Here is a 21,120-nt window from a genome sequence, read left to right on the forward strand (position 1 = left end):
TGGGCAGTTGGCCCCTTTGGAGCCAATGGCCTAGAAGATGGGTATGTTCCTTCCTGCAGGGCCAGGCAGGGTCTTCGCCAGGCCAAAGAGAAGTTGATATTCTTTTGAGGATGGGTTTGCAGGTGTGGCTCTCTGGTAGCCACAGGTGAAATTTCTGCCCAGGCTCTCCTGGGTGGGGTGGGCTCCTGCTCCTCCCCCCTGCTGTCAGTCACAGCTTTGCTCACCCCAAGGGGCTGCTCCCGTGTGTGCAGGTGCTCAGGGATCTGCTGAGTGAGGAGAGCCTGTCAGGAATGCATGTGGAGAGAAAAAGGTGGTAATTAACACAAATCTTTCTGTCCTGTACCGCCCATATGCTCTCATGAAAGCTTTTTCATAGAGAATGTAAAATGACATTTTTGGTAGCAGATGCTGAATTCTCCAAACTTCCTCTAGATTTTTATCCCTGGTCAGTTTTGTAATGCTATAGAAACCTATTTCCTCTATGCCCCCAAGTTATGGGTATCCTCAGCTGGACTTGAGGAACTCTTTTTGCAGCAACAGAACTACATCAAGTACACAGGGCCCTTGTATCTCCTGGGAGTATTTCTGGTGTTATTTCCAGTGGCTTGATTATTTTATGTGTTTTGTAGACTTGCTCTATGACTTTGATTCTATTACCCACTCCTGGAGCAGTGCCTGTCTGGACGGAAGGGTGCTTTCAGTGCTAGACTGCAGTGAAGTGTAGATTCAGTTACAACTTATTTCTTGGTGTAAAACTGAATTTACCAGCTGGGTTTTTCAGATTACTGTCAGCTTAAGTGTCTTCAGTCTCCTGCTTTTTCTGTGCCAGTTTTCGCAGTTCTGTGTATTAATTCTGTTTGTTTTGAATAGCTGTTACTTTGTCATCTATCTAATGCTAATTCAAATTGTGTATCTAATGATCTCTTTAGAAGTAGAAGCTTATTAAAAAAAAAAAGTGAAATGCCTCAGTATCCCATAGCACTCAGCTTTGTTTTCCTTTCTTTTCCTGGATGCTGGGTGATGCCACCTTTCCCCTGCACCTCAGATGTGCTAAGCGTTCCTAAATGGTTTATTTCCTTTGACATTAATTTTCTTTTGAAGAAGGGCAGCCACTTCATATGTGTCAGGCTTGTACTGGAATTTTAAATACTTTAATGCATTCTTATTTTCTGCAAGGGTGGCTGGCTAATTAGTTGGCTTAATAAATAATGGTTTGGTGGTCCCTCTGTGAGAAGTAAAAGTATGCACACCACGTTTCTGGGCTTTTTTAATCCCCCACAGTGCCCCAGTAAGTCACTGGCTCAGGGTGAATGAAGGTGATGTGGATGAGGTTGGCTCAGTCTGAGTGCACTCAGTGGGATCCTCCTCCTGGGCAGCCAGAGCTGCTTCTGAGCCCTTCTGGCTTCTCAGGGACTTTATCTGACTCCACAGATGCTGGACCTGCTGAGCTTCCCCAGCCTTGGGACCCAGCACAGAAGGGTCCTGGAGCTGGTGGTGATGACCTGGAAGAGAGACTGGACAGAGCCAAGAGAATAAAGTAGATATTTATTAAAAGACCTTTAAGGCTATGCCTTGGGCAGTATAAGAGCCTGGCCAGGGCTACACCCAAGATGGACCTAAAATGGCCACAAAATGGGCGACTGGTCACAAGGTTTCACACTTTTATAAGTTCTGATTCATTTGCATATTGGGGTTAATTGTCCAATTATAGCTTCAGGTATGAAGTTCCATCCCTCTTGTTTTCTCCCCTCAGCCTTTGTTTATGTTTTTTTGGGCCTGAAACTTGTAATGGCTGTCCTTGGTCTCAAGCTGGAAAAGGATTTGTTTTGTTTACCTATCCTGTAAAGAGAGCTGACTGACACTTTATATGAGGCTCAGAGCTACACACCTAGGCAGCACAGAATCTGAAAAATATGAAAGCTAAAACTTAAAGGCATCACTGGAGCCAGGCCAGAGGAGGCACCAGGATGAGCAGAGGGAGGGAGCAGCTCTGCTGGCAGGAAAGACTGGGAGAGCTGGCATTGTTCACCTGCAGAGGAGAAGCTTTGGGGTGAGCCCAGTGTGGCCTTGCAGAGCCTGAAGGAGCCAACAGGAAACATGGAGAGAGACAGTTTCCAAGGGCTGGAGGGACAGGACACAGGGAATGGCTTCCCACTGCCAGAGGGCAGGGCTGGATGGGAGATTGGGCAGGAATTGTTCCCTGGGAGGGTGGGCAGGCCCTGGCACAGGGTGCCCAGAGCAGCTGTGGCTGCCCCTGGATCCCTGGCAGTGTCCAAGGCCAGGTTGGATACTGGGCCTTGGAGCAGCCTGGGATGGTGGAAAGTGTCCCTGCCCATGGCAGGGGGTGAAATGAGATCAGCTTTGAGGTCCCTTCCCACCCAAACCGTTCTGGGAATCTGTGATGGAGAGGAGATTCTGCTTTTGCTGCTGCCGAGGCTTGACAATTCAGCTTTTCCTGCTGTTCCTGGTGTTTAATGCCTATTGCTTCCTGTCAAAGGCAACTTCATACCTATTGTTTCTGTTGCTGTACTGCAAGATAAGGCTGCTGAATCCCCCCCCACAGGAAACACTTTAAAATCTGTTGCAAATTAAACCTATTTATATTTCTAATAATGAATAAAGGATACATTAATTCTAACTTTGAATGTCTTGTGACCAGATTGGTAGAATTGCTTTATTATCTATTTCTCCAAGCTGTCTTGCCAGGAGTTAAGTGGCTTTATTCCCAGATTTATAATGCATTCTCTTCCTCTTGGAAAGGGCATATGCTGCCTTGGCTCACTCTTTTTAATTTGAGTTTTGCAGGGGTCTGAGTTGTTCCAATTTTAGTTCCGTTTCTAAAGCCTTTTGCACACGTGTAAAATTTGATAAAAACTACAATATCTCAAGGCTTTTACAATTACGGCAGGTGTAAACTTTAGCCTGCTTTTCGTGCTTCTGGATGTATCTATTAGTTCATATAATCTACAAAGGAAAAACTTGAGATATTCCCTAGGTAATGTTGCTAATTAACATAAAAAAGAAAAACCAGTCCTGTAAAAAAGCACTCCAATGGTAGATTACTCTCCAGCCCCAGCAGCTCTCCGGTGGCTCCTGCAGAAGTGGTCTGTCCCCCTGATTTGGTATGCTGAGACATTCCCCCATCCATCCTGCTTCTCCCATCTAACCAGGCATACTGGAAGTGAGATGAATTGACCTGTAGCCAAGCTTAACCAATCGTCACTCAGCAAAATCTCCTTGTGAGGAAACAGCTGGAAGTGTTGACAAAATCTTGGGCAGCTCCCCTTGAGCTCGTGGTTGTCACTCACAGCAGCCTGGATCAGATCTCACCTGGCTGCACCTGGCTGCAAGGATCCAGCACCTATTTCATCTGGGTGCTGCAGGAAGATTTCAGGTTTAAAACAGAGTTTATCAGCAGTTCTGATCCATTCCAGGGCCTGGGGGGGTGTGTTGTGATGTGGTGCTGTCCTGCTGCTTTTCTAGCACAGGTTTTCTGCTCCTATCTGGGCTGGGTGGTGGCTGGGGGCTGTGGTCCAGGAGAAAGAGCAGCCTGACTGGGAGTGCTGGAGTCCTAAGCCCTGGCACCTTACAGCAGGGAGGAGTAGGAGCATGGATTGCAAACTGCAAGAGTAGGATGCCAGAACCACTGTAAAATAACCCCTTACCATCTGGAGGTGAGATAGAGACACAACACTCCTCTGCCTCTGTGTGTTGTGGAGGCAGGAACTGACCTGGCATGGAGGGGATGACCCTGAGATGGGCTCAGGGGGTCAGAGCATGCTGTTAATAACCCAGGGTTTGGGGTTCCATCCCCATGAGGGCCATTCACTTGAGAGTTGCACTCTAATCCTTGTGGGTCCCTTCAAACTCAGAATATTTTGTGATCTGAGTGTGCTGTGCTGCTGGAGGGGTGGGCCTGGCACACTGAGCTAGGGCAGTCAGAGCCCTGTAGCTGGCTCTGAGCTCAGCTAAGAAACATCTTCAGCTTAACAAGAAATAGAAATCTGTACCATTTTGCAGAAGGTTTCAGGTACATTTCCTTGGTTAATGGTGGGTCTGGTCTGGCTTCTAGAGCCCCAGCATCATGATGTAGTGGAAGCTGGGGAAACTCGGTTCCATTAAAAGTCAGGTTTAGCATGTGATGTATTATTACCAATTTGGGTTTTCTTTTGAGCTTTTAGGGAAAAGATGTATGTTGTTACAGGATGACTTTCTGGGCACCCTGGCACTTTCCTACCATTACTGATCTGTACAAATAGATATTTTTTGCCTCAGTGGTAGAAATGTGCTGCAGAGGTATAGAACCTTCATGCTATATATCATAAAACATATGCTATTAACTTTTTAGATATAAGAATAAGCCTTAAGAGAACACAGGTAGATAGATCTGTTACCTGGAAATGGTATAAAAGCAGTACAAAATGTTTGAGAATCTGTTGTTTTTCAGACCTGACAAACACCTCTCTTCATCCTTTCCCTTCTTCCCCCACACCACAGGTGCAAATAATAGTAAGAAAAAATTTGCTTCTTGCTGTTGCAGTAATGCTTTTTTTCCCCACAAGAAATAATGCATTGATAGCACTAAACAGTAATTTTAAGATTTGGTTTCACCATCACTTAAAAAAGGACTTACAGAATCATGGAATATTCTGACTTAGAAGAACTGACAAGGCTTCCAATGCCCTGCACAGACACCCCAATAATCCCACCCTGGACATCCCTGGAGTGGTATCCAAACCCTCCTGGAGCTCTGGCAGCCTCAGGGCCGTGCCCATTCCCTGGAGAGCCTGGGCAGTGCCAGCATCCTCTGGGGAAAGAACCTTTCCCTGAAATCCAGCCTGAGCCTGAAGTCCAAAAAAATCACATCAACTGGCTTTCCTTAGTTAACCAGGTGGGATACCCTGTTGTAGAAGGAAATCAGGTTTGACAAGCAGGACTTTATCCTCCTGTAGCCATGCTGGTTGTGACTGATGCCTGCATTGTCCTCCAGGTGTGTTTTTCAACACCTCCCAGAATAATCTCTGTAACTTTACCTGGCACTGAAGTGAGACTGACAGGCCTGTGATTTCCGGGGTCCTCCTCCTTGCCCTTCTTGAAAATCAGGACAATGTTCCCCGGTTTCCAGTCAGCTGGGACCTCTCCAGATTCCCAACACCACTCAAAAATCATTGAGAGAGGCTTTGTGATGATATCAGCAGCTCTTTGAGGATTCTTGGATGAATCCCATCAGGCCCCCATAGGTTTGTAGGGATCCAGCTGGAGCAGCAGATCCTGCATGATTTCAGGGTCAACTGGGAGCTGATCCTTGTCACAGTCATGGTCCTCCAGCTCAGGGCCCTGGGACGCCCTTGGTCTGTGATCCGTGTTGAAGACAGAGGCAAAGAATGCATTAAACACCTCTGCCTCTCCCTGTCCCTTTCTTTGAGGTGATTGTCCTCATCTTGGACTGAAGAGGTGTCTTGTCTCTGTCTCGGCCAGCCCTGACACCTCAACAGTAAAAGGTATGGTTTGGTAGCAGGATGAACCTCACCAATCCCTGTGAGTTCTTGTTTGCCCGAAGGAGTGAAGCAACGACAGCAGGAAAGAAAGAGGGAGGCTGTTCAGGGTTAACTGCTGGCTTTATTCATCAGGGTATCTGCCCCAGCAGACACCCCTCAGCAGAAGCAGCGGGGAAGAAAGGCGAGGGAAAAAAAGGCAGGAAACCCCCTCAATGTAACACCTTTTATTGGGAGGAGGAACTCAGGGATGGGTTTAACTGAGGACAAATCGGGGACCAAGGGGGTATGGCTCTCCAGGTAAATGACATACATTGTAACAAATCAACAACTCAGGTGGGGAGACAGCTGAAGTCTTGTCCAATCACTTGGGGTCCTTACTGGAACTTTCCAGACTTTTGGGAGAGACCCCAAAGTGACAGACAGGACCCAGGGGCTGTGTAACTTATGATTGACATATAACTGGGATTGGGGTAAAACCAAAAAGGGTGGAACATGGGTGACATGGGGCAAACCATTACAACTTAGAAAAACATAAAACAAGGGACAAATACATACATGAAACTGATAAAACCAAAAACACACCACTACACTGGAACACATTGAAGTAATTTCTACGCTGCCTTTTGCCACTAATATCTTTGAAAATTGTTATTGTCCCCCACAGTTCTGGCAGCTCCAACTCCAGCTGAGCTTTGTCCACACAGATTTTCTGTCCACAGGGGGAAGCAGCATCTCTGTGTTCTTATGTCACCTGACCCTGCTTTCACTGGCACACACCTTCCTTTTTTTGCCTTATTTCCAACCTGGCCGTGGACACTTCCAGGGCTGAGGCAACTACATTTGGTTGTTCCTAAGATGCAAATTTTTACAAACCAGTCCCAGTATTTTTAGCTGCTCCCAGTTTGCCCTTGAGTGGGAATTACAGACTGAATTACAGGGATTAGGAATCGTTTTTAGCCTAGAGCAGTCCTGAAGTTTTTGGTCAGTTGCCATTAGAGTTAAATGATGCTGTGAAATGTGGAGTAAGACCTGTGTGCTCTCCTGATTTTTCCTTTTCATTCGGGAACAGACTGTAACACTGAAGTTGCAAATTAGAGCTCTCCTGTGAGAAAATAAGGTTTTTGGAGGGGGTTTTATATTAGTGAAGCAACTGGAAGTATGTTACTAACTTGAAATATTTGGTTTGAAGGCAGTGGAATGGTTTTGATAAGAGGTAAAACAGCCTTGTCTTGATTATAACTGCATTATATAAAAAGAAGTGACCAAATCACTTGTCAGAATAGAAATCAGCCTGGGTACCTGCCTTGATAGAAATTATTTTAATAATCACAAAAAAATCCTGTTTTCTGCTCAGAAGGGCTGTGGGTTTGACTTTTTTTTTTTTTCCTGGCTCGGCTCACTAAAACCTGTTCATGTTCTTTATCACATTTTTCACCTTGTGCCTGTGAACAATCTGGATCAAGTATGTGGTTCTTGTCATTTAATCATAGTCCTGTCAGTAGTTAAAAACACTTCCCTTGCATAAGCATATGCAGCAAACAGGAGGGAGTAATTATAAAAAAGCCCTTCTATAACGCCTTCCTTGAGTGAACTTCCCATTAATGAGTTTCTTTTGATATTTACTTTTGATTTTTAAATATTTTTGATTGATTTCAGTTAGCTCCCCAGGATCACTGATTGCATGGATGTCATAATGTGACATCAGGAAATCCATGTGAAATGTCTCTATTTTATATATATATATACACACACACACACACACATTTAAATAACTGCGTACGTGTGCACAATGAATGCTTTAGAGGGATAGCATGGTTGGATTATTTTGGTTTCTGCATAAGGTCATATTTTTGGAGTGGTTTCCCGGTATTTTCCTGCTTCCCATGGGTGTCTGATGGCCAGGCAGGATGGAGTGGGTTTTGTTGTTGGCTGTGCCAGTACAGCCTGAGGTTGGGACAGTGGCACTGAGTTGTTTTCTACAGTGGAGCTATGTTTGCATGAACAATTGAAATTGCTTTCTAAAGCTGATGATCACTTATTAATTTGCCTGATGAAGACTACTGGTTTTGAATAAATGGACAGTAAAAGCAGGTGTCAGAAAGTTCATCTCTTGATGATGCAGCTTTATTGGGGCATATTCTAATGATGGAGTGCCCACTAAGAAGAAAGAAGCAGTATGTAGGTGAGTGGCATCAGCTCATTTGAATGTGGCATAAACCTTTTTCGTGTGTCTCTGGACACTCTCCTGGCACCCTTTGTCAAATTAATTGTTGTCCATAGACAGCTGTAGGTATGAAGGGACAATATCCTGGGATTTATCTGCTGGGTGCACTGGAATCTGCCTCCTCTTTGTCCATGTTTCCATTTGTCCCTGTGCTTTTGAGTGAGCTGTCAGACAAGAAGGGCTGGGGAAGCACTCATCCCACAGCTCTGGCTCCAGCTCCAGCAGTGATCCCACTGCTGTGCCAGTGCTGTTTTGCTCAGGAACCCCCTGCTGCTGTCCTGGGCCCTGATGGGAAAGGGCAGCTCTGCAGCAGGGAGGACGGCGGCGGGGGGGGGGGGGGGAAGGGGGCGGGGCAAGGGCTTTGAATTAATTCCAGAAACACCTCATGGGTGTGGAACAAAGCAGTGGTTTTATCCAAGTTTCAAATTTGTCAACAAATATTTACACTGCTAACAAATCCAAAACTTGGCATGGAAGAGGAACTGCAGTTCAGCAGTTCCCAGCACTGGGGGTATTTTGAGTGGTCTGTAAATAACTGAAATTCCTTAGTCCTGGTGCCATTGTGTTGTTACAAGGTGAGCTCTGTGGGTGCTTGCTGAGCTTAACTATGGGTGGTATTTAGCTGGTCTAGAGACTTGCTCTGCACTCACTGGCGGGGAGGAACACCTGGCAAGAGATCTTTGCACATGAGACATTGAGGCTGCTGCTTTGTAGTTTCAGTAAAAGGTTGTCCTGGGTTGGCAAACCCAGGACAAGGGTGAACAGACAACTCCTAAAAGTACAGTAGAGGGTTCTAAAAGTTCCTTGTCACCATAGACTCTGGGAACTTGTCAGAAGTATCTAATTTTTGTTCTGTTCAGGAGTGTAGTGTCATGTTAGATGCATTACCTGCCAAAGCTCCCTGGGTTGGTTTGTTTGTTTTGCTTTCATTTTTGTTTGGTTGGTTTTGGGTTGTTTTTTTTCTGGTTCATCCCAATCAGATGTTTAACCTTAGCCTTTTTGGAAGTTCCTGGATGCTAACTGGAGGCAGAAGGCATCTGTCATGTAGTTACAGCCCCCTCACTTCCAAGCACCACAGCTATCATCTTGCTCATGGGTGTCCCAGAGCTAAGCTGGTCGTCTGCAGACAAGAATGAAAACTAGAGATGGATTTATCTGCCTGCCTGCCCTGTGGCTGTGGAATTCTTGAAGGCCTGGACCCTGCACATGCCCACTTGATACCCAGAGAGCTTCTAGCTGTCATTAGGAGTTGCCCTACTTGGATGCCTGTGCTGTGGTCAGCCTTGCAATGACCTGCTGCTCCCCTGGGTGCTGAGCTCAGTATTTGCCCTGCCTGGAAGCAATTCCAGCTATTTCCATCTTCAGGACTATCTGGAAAGCCTGAGGAGGAGTTCTTTAAATTATTCAGCCAGAATTCTAAGCAGTTGTTGCTGTTTGTGTAGGGGTGTTGTGCTTCAGGACTGGACAGGATCAATAAGTAGTTCCAGGTCTTTAGTGGAGCATGTTGTCTTTTCCTGAGGACACCAGAGATGGTGCTTTAATATCTCCTGCTGTTTAAGTCACAGGTGTGTGCTTAGACCTGGGGGCTTGCAGTATGGCCCTGCTGTGTGGTTTTCCCAACTTGGGGGTTTGTTCCTGGCTCACATCCTTTGATAGGTATGTGCTGAGGGTGTTCAGTGCACAACTCCCCTCTGGAGCAGCTGGGCTGCTTGGGCAGCTGAAATTTGCCTTCCTCAAAGCAGAGGCTGTTTGCAAAGCTGTGTAGAGTGGCTGCAGTGAAAGGGAATATGTTTTTTCCCCAGTAAAGTGCTACATGGTGCCTTCAGAGATGGAAATTCCCTTGTAGTGTTGTGTCCCTGTCCCCTTTCCCATGTTCTCCCTCCCTAGCAGACTGTGTCATTATTAGCTTTACTAAGAGCTCTATTAATTTTACAGGTTTTTTCTCTAAAAGATTTCTAACTTAAAGCAGTGTTAGGGTTGAAGCAATCCATTTGAGGGCAGAAATTGATAGTCCTAGCTAACAGCACATGGCTTTTAGGCAGAGGTTCTGGATATGTGGTGGATTATTTAGGAGTTAGTGGGAAAGAGAGCAAATGCTTCCTAAAAGGAACAATTGCTGTAGGGTTGAGCTGGATTCCGCATTTACGCGCTTCTCAATATTTTTAGCTCTTTGCAAACATATACGTAAAACTACTTCTTGCAGCAAGGTTTTTTGAATATTTTGTACACTTCATAAAGGATATTTCAAGTATTATAGTGGCTATACAGTTAAGAGGTATCTTGGAGGGACCTTTCTGCTTGAAATGCATTTTCTGTATCTAATGCTGTCTTTAATCTCATGTGGTCTCACAAAACCCATTCTACCTATTAAATATGCAATAAAGCTGTTCTGTTTGGTAGAAGATTGTATGTTTAACCAGCAGAAGTCTTCACTGCTCCTGTATTTTAAGATTAAAAATTCAGCTGCAACACTACCTTCAGATTCAGGGGCATTAGAATGGATTTTTCAGATTTATTCTCCTGATTACAATACAGAAAATTAATTGCTTTTGACTGTAAAGAATTATGACTCATTCATTATTTAAGAACCTTCTTGATGGATGAACCTTTTCCACTTACTCCAAGACTTCTCATGAAATATGACTGGTTTTTTTCAAGTGGTATAAAGTATGATGTACCTCTGTCCGACAGTGGCTGCACTGCCCACCCTGTGGGATAGGGAGGGGTGGAAGGGAAAACCAGCACCTCCTCTGTGTCCAGTTTGCTTGAGTATTCAATGTACAAGAGGTAAGAGTCTGCTGGGGATATCAGGGAATTTACTTCCATGGCATTTAAAAGAAATACTTTGGTTTTATAAAAGAAGGATTGATTACTTTATCTAAACATCCAGGTAGCAGAGAATACCTTTCATTTTGCTTGTGTGTGCATAGTGGAAGTGTTTGTGTTCCATACTGGGGAGAAGAAATTGGCTTTAACTCAAGGGATGCTCTCCTTTGGTCGTGGTTTAGCTTCTTGCTCCTGGTTTTTATGTTCAGATGATTTTTTGTGTGTGTTTAACTCTTTTCCTTTTAGAAAACTTAGAAGAAAAAGTCAAATTGTATTTAAAATCAGCTGAAGAGCTGAAGTCAGGGTTTTGGTTACCTGTCAGCCCAGAAAGCTTTGCTCAGTGCCCTTGGCAGCCAAACTTGGGAGTTGTGCATCACAGAAACAAACGCAGAATTGTGCAAATGCGACACTTGTAATTTTTTTTTTGTTTTATAGAATTGCAGAATGGTTTGGGTGGGACCTTTAAAAGTACTCTAGTCCAGCCCCTTGCAATGAGTAGAAACAGCAGATCAAGTCACCCAAAGCCACATCCAACTTGGCCTGGAATGTTTCCAGGGAAGGGGCATCCACTACCTCTCTGGGTAACCTGTTGCAGGGCTTCACCACCCTCATTGTGAAAAAATTTCTTCCAAAATAAGACCCAGAGCACATGAATCCCATGTCAAATATGGCAAATAGAACTTTAACTCATTATAATAAAATTTCCTAAAATCTTTGTGGTAATGGAATTGTTGTTTAGGTAACAGTGATTTTTTTAAAGCTTTTCCTTAGGAGATTACAGAAGATACTGATATCAGGTTTTAGTGATGAGTGACCACTCTCACTGAATCCTGTCCCTTAGCCTGGACATTGACTGGAGGAGGGAGCCATGGTTTCCCAGTGCTGCAGTTTTCACTTCATTTGTGCAATCCTCTCCAGTCAAATTCTTGCATCTCATTTTTTTGCAGTTGTCTTAACAGAGCCTACATTTAAAAAGTAAGTTGCTAGTGATGTTGACATATTCTTGTTCCTAATTGGACTTAAAGGTTTTGCATAATGTATTCAGAATACTGGTTTTGCTCTAAGGTGTTTTACCTATACTTGTGAGAACAACTGGATTTGTAGTTGAGAAATGATTTTGGTTGTAAAGTTAGTCTCTCAGAGTTTAAGAAAATAGATATATCATGTGCTGCTTTGAAGTATTAGAAGGATTTGAGAGGCAGTTTGCCAACTAACATTTAAAACCCTTGAGAACTTGTTCCAGCCAAACTTTTTGATAAAACAGTAAATACAGCTATGGCTTAGTTACTAAAATGATTTTAGCTGGCGGTTCAGTGCATGTAATCATCTTGGAACATCCTGAAACTTGTTCTTTTGTTCAGTTCTCTATCACAGCTCTTAGGCTATGTCTGTGAACCCGTCACTTCTCAAACCCAGAAATCCTTCCCATGATACTGAGGCACAGTGGCTCTGAATGCTGTGTTGGCTGTGGGAGCTCATGTAAAGAACAATTCTTGTGCCAGGGATGTTTTTGGGACCCTTCCTGGAGGGCTGTGACTCAGAACTGCTGGGATGTCTCGCGTGTGGGACACCTCTGAACTTCACAGGTTGTTTGTCCTTGCCACACTGTTGGTGGGGCATTCCTGCTGGAAATGCCAGCTCCTGGCTAGCACAGTGACCCACGTGGCTGTGGAGGTGTACCTGGGGACCCAGGGAACACCCAGGGGCAGAGCCAGGCTGGGCCAGGCCTGTGCTGATCCTGATCCAGCTATTCAAGAGCCAGGAGTTCAGCTTTGGTTTGGTTTTCACTCCCATCTGCTCATTCAGTTTTTGTTAGTCAGGAGACACCTGTTTTGGGCAGAACCTGTGCAGCCCTTCTCACTGTAGTACAACAGGTTTGCTCAGTGTGGTACAACAGAAAGGGCTGGGTTTGCTATGACTCTGGCAAATGGCCCAAACTTGACTCTCCTGCTTGGGACAATGGGTGCAGACTGCTTTTAACATACCACAAAAGAGTGAGCTTTTGACACCTCTGCTTGAAAAGGGAGGAAGAAAGAGGCAAATTCAGTTTTACAGTATACACAATTTTAATAACAAAATGCTTCTGTACACTGCATTTGTTTTACTCCATTACTCACACCCCCTCCCACCAGAAGTTGGCTCTTAAAACATAATTTAAACACAACACTTCTAGGACTCTCTGTAATCTTGGGTTGCTAAGCTGGTAGAATAGTTCACTTAGTAGTGTTTTCATTAGTAAAAAGAAAAATGGGGTTGGTTTTGTTTGGCTTTTTACAAAGGAGTGGTTGGGAGATGGCAGGCATAGCTTCTTGGTGCTTACACAGTGGTGTACAACCTGTTTACACAGTAGTGTACCGCAGTGTTTCACCCCATCTGAGGCCTGATTATACCCCTCCAAGCTTCTGGAACCTTTCCCTAGATGCCTGTCAGAAGATTTTTACACTAGATGTGAAAAGCTGAATTTCCAGCTGATTCTGAAATTATCTCTAAGCATCCTGCTAACGTGGTGCCTTAAAAAGCAAAGCCCAGCACCAATTTTAGCATCTGGGACATTTGCAGTGGAGGAAGGTGTGGGGAGGGAGGAGCTGCTGCCTTTGGTTTCTGTTGTTTCCTTGGTTGTTCCTCTTTGTGAGGGAGGAGAAATACTGTATCCCCCTCTGAACTTGTTTAATTTTTATGGAAAACTTCATAAGAAAAATGAAATTCAGCTCCTGGGTAAGTTTCATAGGTCTGAACAGATGGATTTTGATAGCTACACAGATCACAAAATTAAATCAACTTTATTTCCATTAAAGTAGTACAGAAATTATCTTAGACACATTAAAAATAAGTATGTAGTGCAGATTTCTGGTTTAAAGCCGCAGGATGTTTCTGATTTTACAAGGTAGCAATAGGCCCCTGTCTTGTAAGGGAGTAATGAGACAGAAGCTCAGATGCTCAGATTTGCACGTGGCTGATCACTGAAAAATCGGATCATTTCTGCTTGGGGGAGAAGCAAACAAAACCAAACACCGATGGAGCAGCATTCATTATGTTTCCATCTGATAGGGAGTGGGAGCTCAGTGCAGAGGAACACTTCAGTTGGAGACTGAACACTCACTCATTTCACCCTTCATCAAGTAATTTTTACTTGTGTGCATTTAAACACTGATCTAATGCAGAGAGACTAACTGGGAGCATTAATTAAGCCTGTTCCAGGAGAATGACTCAAAACCTGAACTTGTGCTGCCGGGTTTGCATTTCACTGACACGAGGATGGGGAGCAGGGGAAGCTGCCTGGAGATCAGTGAGTCTGGAGGAGATCTTTGGATGGGATGAGAACCTCAAGAGTGATGCAAGAAATTCTGTTTCTGAACAATCCAAAGACCTCTGAGATTGTGCCTGGAGGTGTTGAAGCACCTGAAAGCAATGTAGGAGCTGTACAAATCAAGGCTGTGCAGCAGAGATGGTATTTGGAGAGGCAGGTTAACGAGCTCCTGTAATCAGCCAGTGCTGAAATATGATTAATTTAAACCAAATCATTGTGGTTCTTGTTCCATCAACAAAATAAATCAGGGACTGCTTGCTGAGTAGCACAATTATTCCAATCCCCTCCTTGCCTGGAAGAGTCACAAGCAATTGTGAATGGAAGACAGTAAGTTTAAAAAAAAAAATATTAACAGCCTTTGGCCATGTCCTTGTGCAGAGCGATGACTCTGCCTGGTGCTCGCTGTCCCTCCGCAGGGAATTCAAGTTGACTTCACTGCTACTGTTTGACATTCTGCGAGTTTTATGATATCTGTTACTCTAAATGTAATGTTTGCTGAATTGCTTTGTTTATGCCTGGAACCTGGCAACAAATGGGTTTGGAAACAGCAGACGTAAACCATGGATTTTGGGAGATTGGCTGTGGGTTGTTATGGAGTACAGAGAGGGAACAGGAACAGTGCTGGGCTGTGCCTGCTGGCCTTCTGCTCTGCTATCTGCAAGCCAAGCACTGCAGGATTAGTGGAAACTGGGAGTGCTGGTAGGAGGGAGAACTTGGGTGCCTGGGTGGGTTTGCTTGGAGAGGCACTGGAACAGTGCTTTAATGCTCAGAAAATTGTTGTGAGTGGCAGGGATGGAGAACAGGGTTAAATCCAGCATTGCTGGAGCATTTGTCTTTGCTCTTCTTGGGTGGAATTAAAAGCTCATAAAGATGGAGTGGGGCCAAGCTGGGGTGTTGGGAAAGCACCTCCTCTGAAGGAACCTCAGCTCCTCATCAAGCAGCCACTTCTTGTTCCCATGTGGAAGACTGAGATGGTACCCCTTGAACTGTCTGACAGCCAGGGTTTCTCCAGGGCCTGCAAGACTGGGTGAATTGCGTCCTGCAAATGCAGCTGAGACATCAGAGTTCCGTGGTGGCATCTGATGGGGGATGGCAGGGCAGCCAGATTATTTGGCTGCCAGGATAATTAACGAGCTCAGTGATAACTTTGTCTGTGCTGGTACCCTGCAGCTGCAGGAGGAAGTCATCCCCAGGTGCCTTCTCCCCAGGCTCCTAGAGCTGACCTGTGCCAGCAAGTGCAGGGTGAGGGAGGTGCACAGACAGGGACAGTGATGCCCACTCACCTGCTCCTAGAGGAGCATCCTGGCCCTCAAGAAAGCTGTGAGCACCTAGTTATGGGAAGGAGCAAAGCAAATCTTCCTGCAGTCAGCTAAATGCCCCTGGGGACCAATATGGGTTTGTATTTCTCAGCTTAGCTCTGGCCTTCTGCCTCATGTGGGATTTAATCATCTAGAATATCTGCTCTTTGTCCACCTACCCCGCAGGATTTTTTGTAGTCAGTTAAAAGCAGTAATTAATTTCCCAGAACAGGTGTAAATGGACTCAGTATTAACAGTAACAAGAGTTCAAAGATATCTCCATGGCAATCCATTAGGCTTCACTGGATCTCTTCATTAAAGTACAGAGTCAAGGAAAGTAAACAAAATATTGGTTTTATAATAAGGGCATGGCACTGTATGTAAAAGTAAAATGATGCAAATTAATATCTTCAAAACCAGCAATTGAAAAACCTTTATGTAAAATCTTAACAGAACTTACTTATCTTGCTATAATTGCCTTGGACAGATTCATCTCACAAGAAGACATCAAACTGTTGTATAATTGCACCCTAAATACCTCACTAAGTGGTAATACAGAGAGAAAAGCAGAGTGAAATAGCAAACAGATTTCTATGCAGTGGTTTTTCTGTTTAAAAAGTTTGCAGAATAGTTTAGTACATCACAATTAGCATACTGTAATTATGGATTTGGTCAAGATATGGTAACACTGTGAGGAATTTTGTTTCTTCATTGGGGTGTGCTGGTAATTGTTTAACACTGCAGCATTGGACACAACACATTTTTTAGTTATACATACATGTATATATATATATATATATATATATAAAATAATTCTCCATCCCTCTGAATCTTTTAGCTTTGGTTAGAATGTTTGCAATATTTGAGCAGTTGACTTAAAAATAATGTAATCCTTTGCAGACCCCCCCCACCCCCCACCCTTGTGGCATCTGAGTACCACCATCACTGCATAGATCTGCAAATATTTACATATAATTCCATAATACAGTATAAATAGCAATATGGTACTTCTGGCTAAAGAAACCAAATTACCCCTTAGAATGAGGTGTGTGTGTATATATTTATATATGATTTTTTAAAAAGTTGTACTAGTTTAGATTCTGTCCCATACTGAGTAAGAAATGAAACATTTTTCAGTGAACTATTCTATAAACTAATCATATTCTCCTAACTTATCAGAAGGGGTCTTTTTTTATCTTGAATTCTGGAAGAGGAGGACAAGTGAGAGCTTATATTACAGGGGCTAATTCTGTCTCCAGAGAAACCAGTGGAGTTAGTGCATGAAAATAGCTTCCCAGCAAGAGGAAGCCTCAGCTGGGGGGGCAGCAGGGGGACAAAGAGAGGCTTCTTCCTTCCTTCCTTCCTTTCTTCCTTCCCTCTTCTCCTTAACCTCGCTGTTGATATTTGCTTTTAATTAAGAGAACCTTGCATTAAGGGTATTTACACATGAAAAGGTGTTGAAATGCTGTTTGTTCATCGTCATTAAGTAATTAGCCTGAATTCATGTAAAGCATCATCAAGTGAAACCAGGGAGCGGAGGACTGAATGTACTTAATATTTCCAATTGATCCTGGCGTGCTGAGCCTCCCTAAAGAAGCTGCACTGCCAATTTGGGGACACACGGAGGGCTGCCCTCCTCCTGGATGGGTGTGTGTCCATCCTGCTCCTGAGTGGGTGTGCCTATCCTGCCTAGGGCTGTGTGCCTATCCTCCTCCTGGGGGTATGTGTTCCCATCCTGCCTGAGGCTGTGAGGCCATCTTGCTCCTCTGTGTGTGTGTGTGTAGTGTGTGCCCATTCTGCCTGGGGCTGTGTGTCCGTCCTGCTCCTGAGGGGGTATGTGTTCCCATCCTGCCTGGGGCTGTGTGCCCATCTTGCCCAGGACTCTGTGTGTGCCCATCCCGCCCAGGGCTGTGTGTGTGCACATGTGTGTGTCCATCCTGCCTGGGGCTGTGTGTCCATGTGTGTGTGCCCAGGTGAACTGCTTCTTCCTATGCCTGCTGTCCCTTTCAGCAAGCTGAGCCATGAACATGCACAGAGCAAAAGTGTATTCCCCAAATGCACTGAAATTCCCACCAGAACCCTTGTTGCTATTTTTCATTTTTCTCTTTTGTTTTCCCTCCTTTCCCTTACTGGAGTGAAATGCTCAGAGGACGAAAATCTTCCTCCCTGGCTGCCCTTAAAGTGCCCAGAGCCAGCTGCAGTGTTTGGGGTCCTCCAGCTGCAGTGGAACAAACAGATCCCTGCACAGATATCCAGTATCCTTCCACTCGGACTGTTTGCAGTAGTAAAAGTAGAATATGGAGACTCGGGTATAAACGTTTACACACAGTCATATAATTACATAACATGAAACATTTTACATAGTTTGAGGTGAGCATCTCTTTAGGCGTTTAAACATTAGGAGTGCAAGTTTAATGCAATCATTGCTTCTTTAACACTGAAAATATTATGGTTTTATTTTTTAAAAAACTTAAAAATACTGCACCACTCCATAAACAATGTTTCCATTAAGTAGCTTGGAAAATTAGGCTTTATGTCAACATTTGTAAAAATTAGAATCTGATGTAGGTCCCTACAATTTTAGGGGTTACTTATCTGATTTACTTTGTGATGGGCTGTAGGTATTATACTTCACATTCTTTATAGGGCAGCTGCTGGCACTTGCACTGTCCGTAGCCATTGATGATGATGAAGGGTCCTTCGTGGGTGGGTTCGTACTCGTTATAGGGTCCTTGGTCTGACATATTGGCCATATGCAGCCGAGTTTGGGATCGGAGCTGCCTGTGGTTTTGAATCATTGAGCACTGCCTAATTCTTCTTAGTGTAGGAGGGCAGCACTTCCTGGAGATGAACACTATAAAAATGATAAAAAAGAAAGAAAACAATAAAGCCATTGTTCCTGTAATTACCCTCTGAGTGAAGATGGCATTGTTTGGCTCAGGGAACTGTTCTTCGGTGGTAACGACCATGCCTGCCGTAGTTGGAATCTCTTTGTCTCCCACATGGAAATGAGAAGAGCTTATTCTTTTTGTGTACTCGGTAGTTGGAGCTGTGTACGATGTTGTAGCCATGGGGGTAACCACAGTTGATAAATTCCAGCAAAGCTGAAAACCATACACTGCATCCAGAATATCCTCTCCCTGGGTGTGGTCGGGGCTGTGGCAGAGGATGGAGTGCTCCCACCGACCTTGGAAGCCGCTCAACCATGTGGCCAAGGCGCAGATCTTTGGGCTGCATTCCCACAGATTGCCAGAGAGGCCCACGGTGGTGAGGGATGTCAGCGAGCTCAGGATCTTGGAATCCAGAGTGGTGAGCTTGTTGTTATCCAGGAGGAGGGTTTTAAGGTTAGGCATAGTTTCAAAGACGGTGAGGTCAATGGCTTTGATTTCGTTTCCAGTCAAATCAAGCTTTGCTAAGGTGCCCCAGGTCCACTCCATCCCACATGTCAAGTTGCTAATTTTGTTCCACTGCAAGAAGAGCGTGTGCAGGCTGCTCAGCCGGAGGAAGTGAGCAAAATTAATCTTTGTCAGCTGGTTGTGCTCTAGGTGAAGCTCCCTCAGCTTGATTAATCCTGCAAATCCATTGCGAGCCAAACTTCGCAAGCGGTTTGTGCTCAAATCCAGGAATTCCAGGCTACGACAGTCCCAGAACAGGCGGACTGGGATGGTCCGCAGGGAGTTGGATCGCAAGTGCAAGGTCTGTAGCTTGCGAAGGCCGTAGAAGAGCTCGGGGTGCAGAGAGGATAACTGATTAAAAGAGAGGTCCAAATTCTGCAGGTTAAGCAGCTGGCTAAAAGTTGTGTTTGGCAAATGAAAGATTTTGTTGGAACTTAAGACTAATTCCTTAAGTTTATACAGTCCTTGAAAAGAATCTTCTCTGACTGTTGCAATTTGATTATGATCTAAGTGAAGCCAAGTAAGTTGACTGAAGCTTGCAAATTGATCCCTTTCAAGTTCAGAAATATAATTGTGCCTCAGTGACAAACCTAGCGAGCCCTTTTCAGTGGTGTTTGGCACTGAGTGAAACCCCTGAGAGTCACAGTAAAAGAGCAGCTTCTCACAGCGACATTTTGGTGGACAAGCCATGCCCAAGGCAGGCAGCATTTTTAAAACCATACTCATTGCATATAGTGCTGCCAGCATACGAGCCCCTAATGGCCACTTGAAATGTAAGCCTGCAGAATATAATTTAGGAAAACAACAAGATAGGATAGCCTTATCAGTACACTTGGAACATCACGGTGGAAGATTTCACTGCAGATAACATTGCCATGCATTTCCAACAAGCTAATTCTAAATGCAAGAAACAACTTACTACGACAAACCGAATACTTGGACATTACACTTAGGAGGAGGCTTTATCTCGATTACGAAGGGTTACAGTGGCACTATCAGAAAACATTTTTTTTCTTAAGGTTCAGTGCAGAGCAATCAGCTTTAGCATCTTAACTGCTCCTTTAGAGCAGAGCCATCATTCATTATACAAGGAACAGAGAAATGCAGGAACTTACCCATTCTTTTGAGTACATTGGAGGGTGCATTCAGTCGTAGTTTGAGACTCAACGCTGTAAGTCTGTGAAAGGCTCTAATGTAAGACAGCCTTGAATAATTGCCTGGGTTTAGTGTCCTTTGATATTAGTGCAAAATCCACGATGCTCTCTTGGAATATTCCTTTTGAAATTGCTGCCTTGATCTCCTCTGACAGGTCTGCAATTTTTAAATCTTAATACAAGTTTTTGTCCTCTGTGGCTGCTCAGCTGGTTAATTGAAGCTCACGTTTTCCTTTTCCGCAGCTGTGGCTTCCTTTAGTCCTAACTTGTTGATGGCAGATGGGTGGCTTATTGCTGAGAGAAGCTCCTGTAGTAGCATGAGTGCATTTACTGAAAAGCTTTTCAGGGAAGCGGTACAAGAATGGATTTGCTTATGCGCTGCGACCACACAGGGCTCTATATAGGCTGACGTCACCCGGTGACGTTCCTTTTGTTTGGGTTTTCCAGAAGCTTTGCTGTTTTAAAGCATTGTGCTGCGTGCTGTGATCGCGTTAAAGACCACTGATAGAGGGGGAAAAATCCAGCGACAGGAGTCCTTCGTCCCCGCGGCAGGAGCAGGAGGGACTTGCAGCGCTCTGCTCCCCCCACATCTGCACTGGCTTTGCTCAGCTGGGGTTAAAAGCAGCGCAGAGCCACGGGTGGAAGTGCTTGAGTGCTGACTGCTCCCACTTTTCTGCTAAATCTCCCTGCATGAAAGGAACTTTTAGATGCAAAATGCGCAGTTTGAATAGAGGATGCTGGTCAGCACCGGCTTTCATGGAGGTGAGAGGGATTGGGCAACTCAGAGCTCCGTGTGACAGCTGTGCGCGACTGTGGTCCCTGCAGGAGTGCAGAGAGCAGAGCTGGAGTGTCAGGAAGTACAGCCCCAGAGCAGGGCACAGCAGTGAGCGCTTCAAGCCAGGAGAAATTTCTGGAAAAAGCAAAGCTTGCGTTAGGGCACAGGAAAAATTTAATTGGAATCCAGCTTGACAGTGTGTGGTTATGAAACTAGGAAATCTATTTTCTCCTCCCAAAGGGTGGCTTTTTTACTTGCTTTTTCCTGGGCACTGGTGTGCAGGGAGGAAATGGTGAGATTGGCATTTCCAGCTGGGGCTCGGACAGGTGCAAGGGCTTCCTTGTGGTCACCCACAAATGTCCTGCTGCTGTGTGTCCCCTCAGAGAGGGGGGGGGGACACCACCTCCAGGAGCCCCTGGCTGCAGGGTGGGTGTGTAGCAGTTATCCCGTGGGTTTAGGGCTGCAGAGCTGTGTGTGCTCTCCAGCCCTGCCAGGCTTTGGCCGGAGTGTGCATACACAGTCAGGAGGAGGACAGTGGGCTCTTAGGGCTGTTTGCTTACTTTAAAGGTTCATTCCCTCATTATTCAGAGCAGCCTCTCATCTGGAACAGCTGGTACTGAAAGGTAAATGACCAGGTTTGATT

At 44.9% G+C, this 21,120-nt stretch overlaps 2 protein-coding genes across 2 annotated transcripts in view; one reads left to right on the forward strand and one right to left on the reverse strand.

Annotated features, from left to right (window-relative positions):
* The window catches only part of CTNNA1 (catenin alpha 1), a 120,663-nt gene that overhangs the window by 43,437 nt on the left and 56,106 nt on the right, over nt 1-21,120 (forward strand). The gene's annotated exons all lie outside the window — the stretch shown is intronic.
* LRRTM2 (leucine rich repeat transmembrane neuronal 2) lies at nt 17,778-19,388 on the reverse strand (the record flags this gene model as incomplete). The annotated part of the gene is made up of 1 exon (XM_083871944.1): nt 17,778-19,388. A coding segment is annotated over one exon (1,611 nt), but the record flags the coding sequence as incomplete, so codon positions are not given.

Source organism: Zosterops lateralis, assembly GCF_965231275.1.
Source record: "Zosterops lateralis genome assembly, chromosome: 14".
Classification (NCBI taxonomy): domain Eukaryota; kingdom Metazoa; phylum Chordata; class Aves; order Passeriformes; family Zosteropidae; genus Zosterops; species Zosterops lateralis.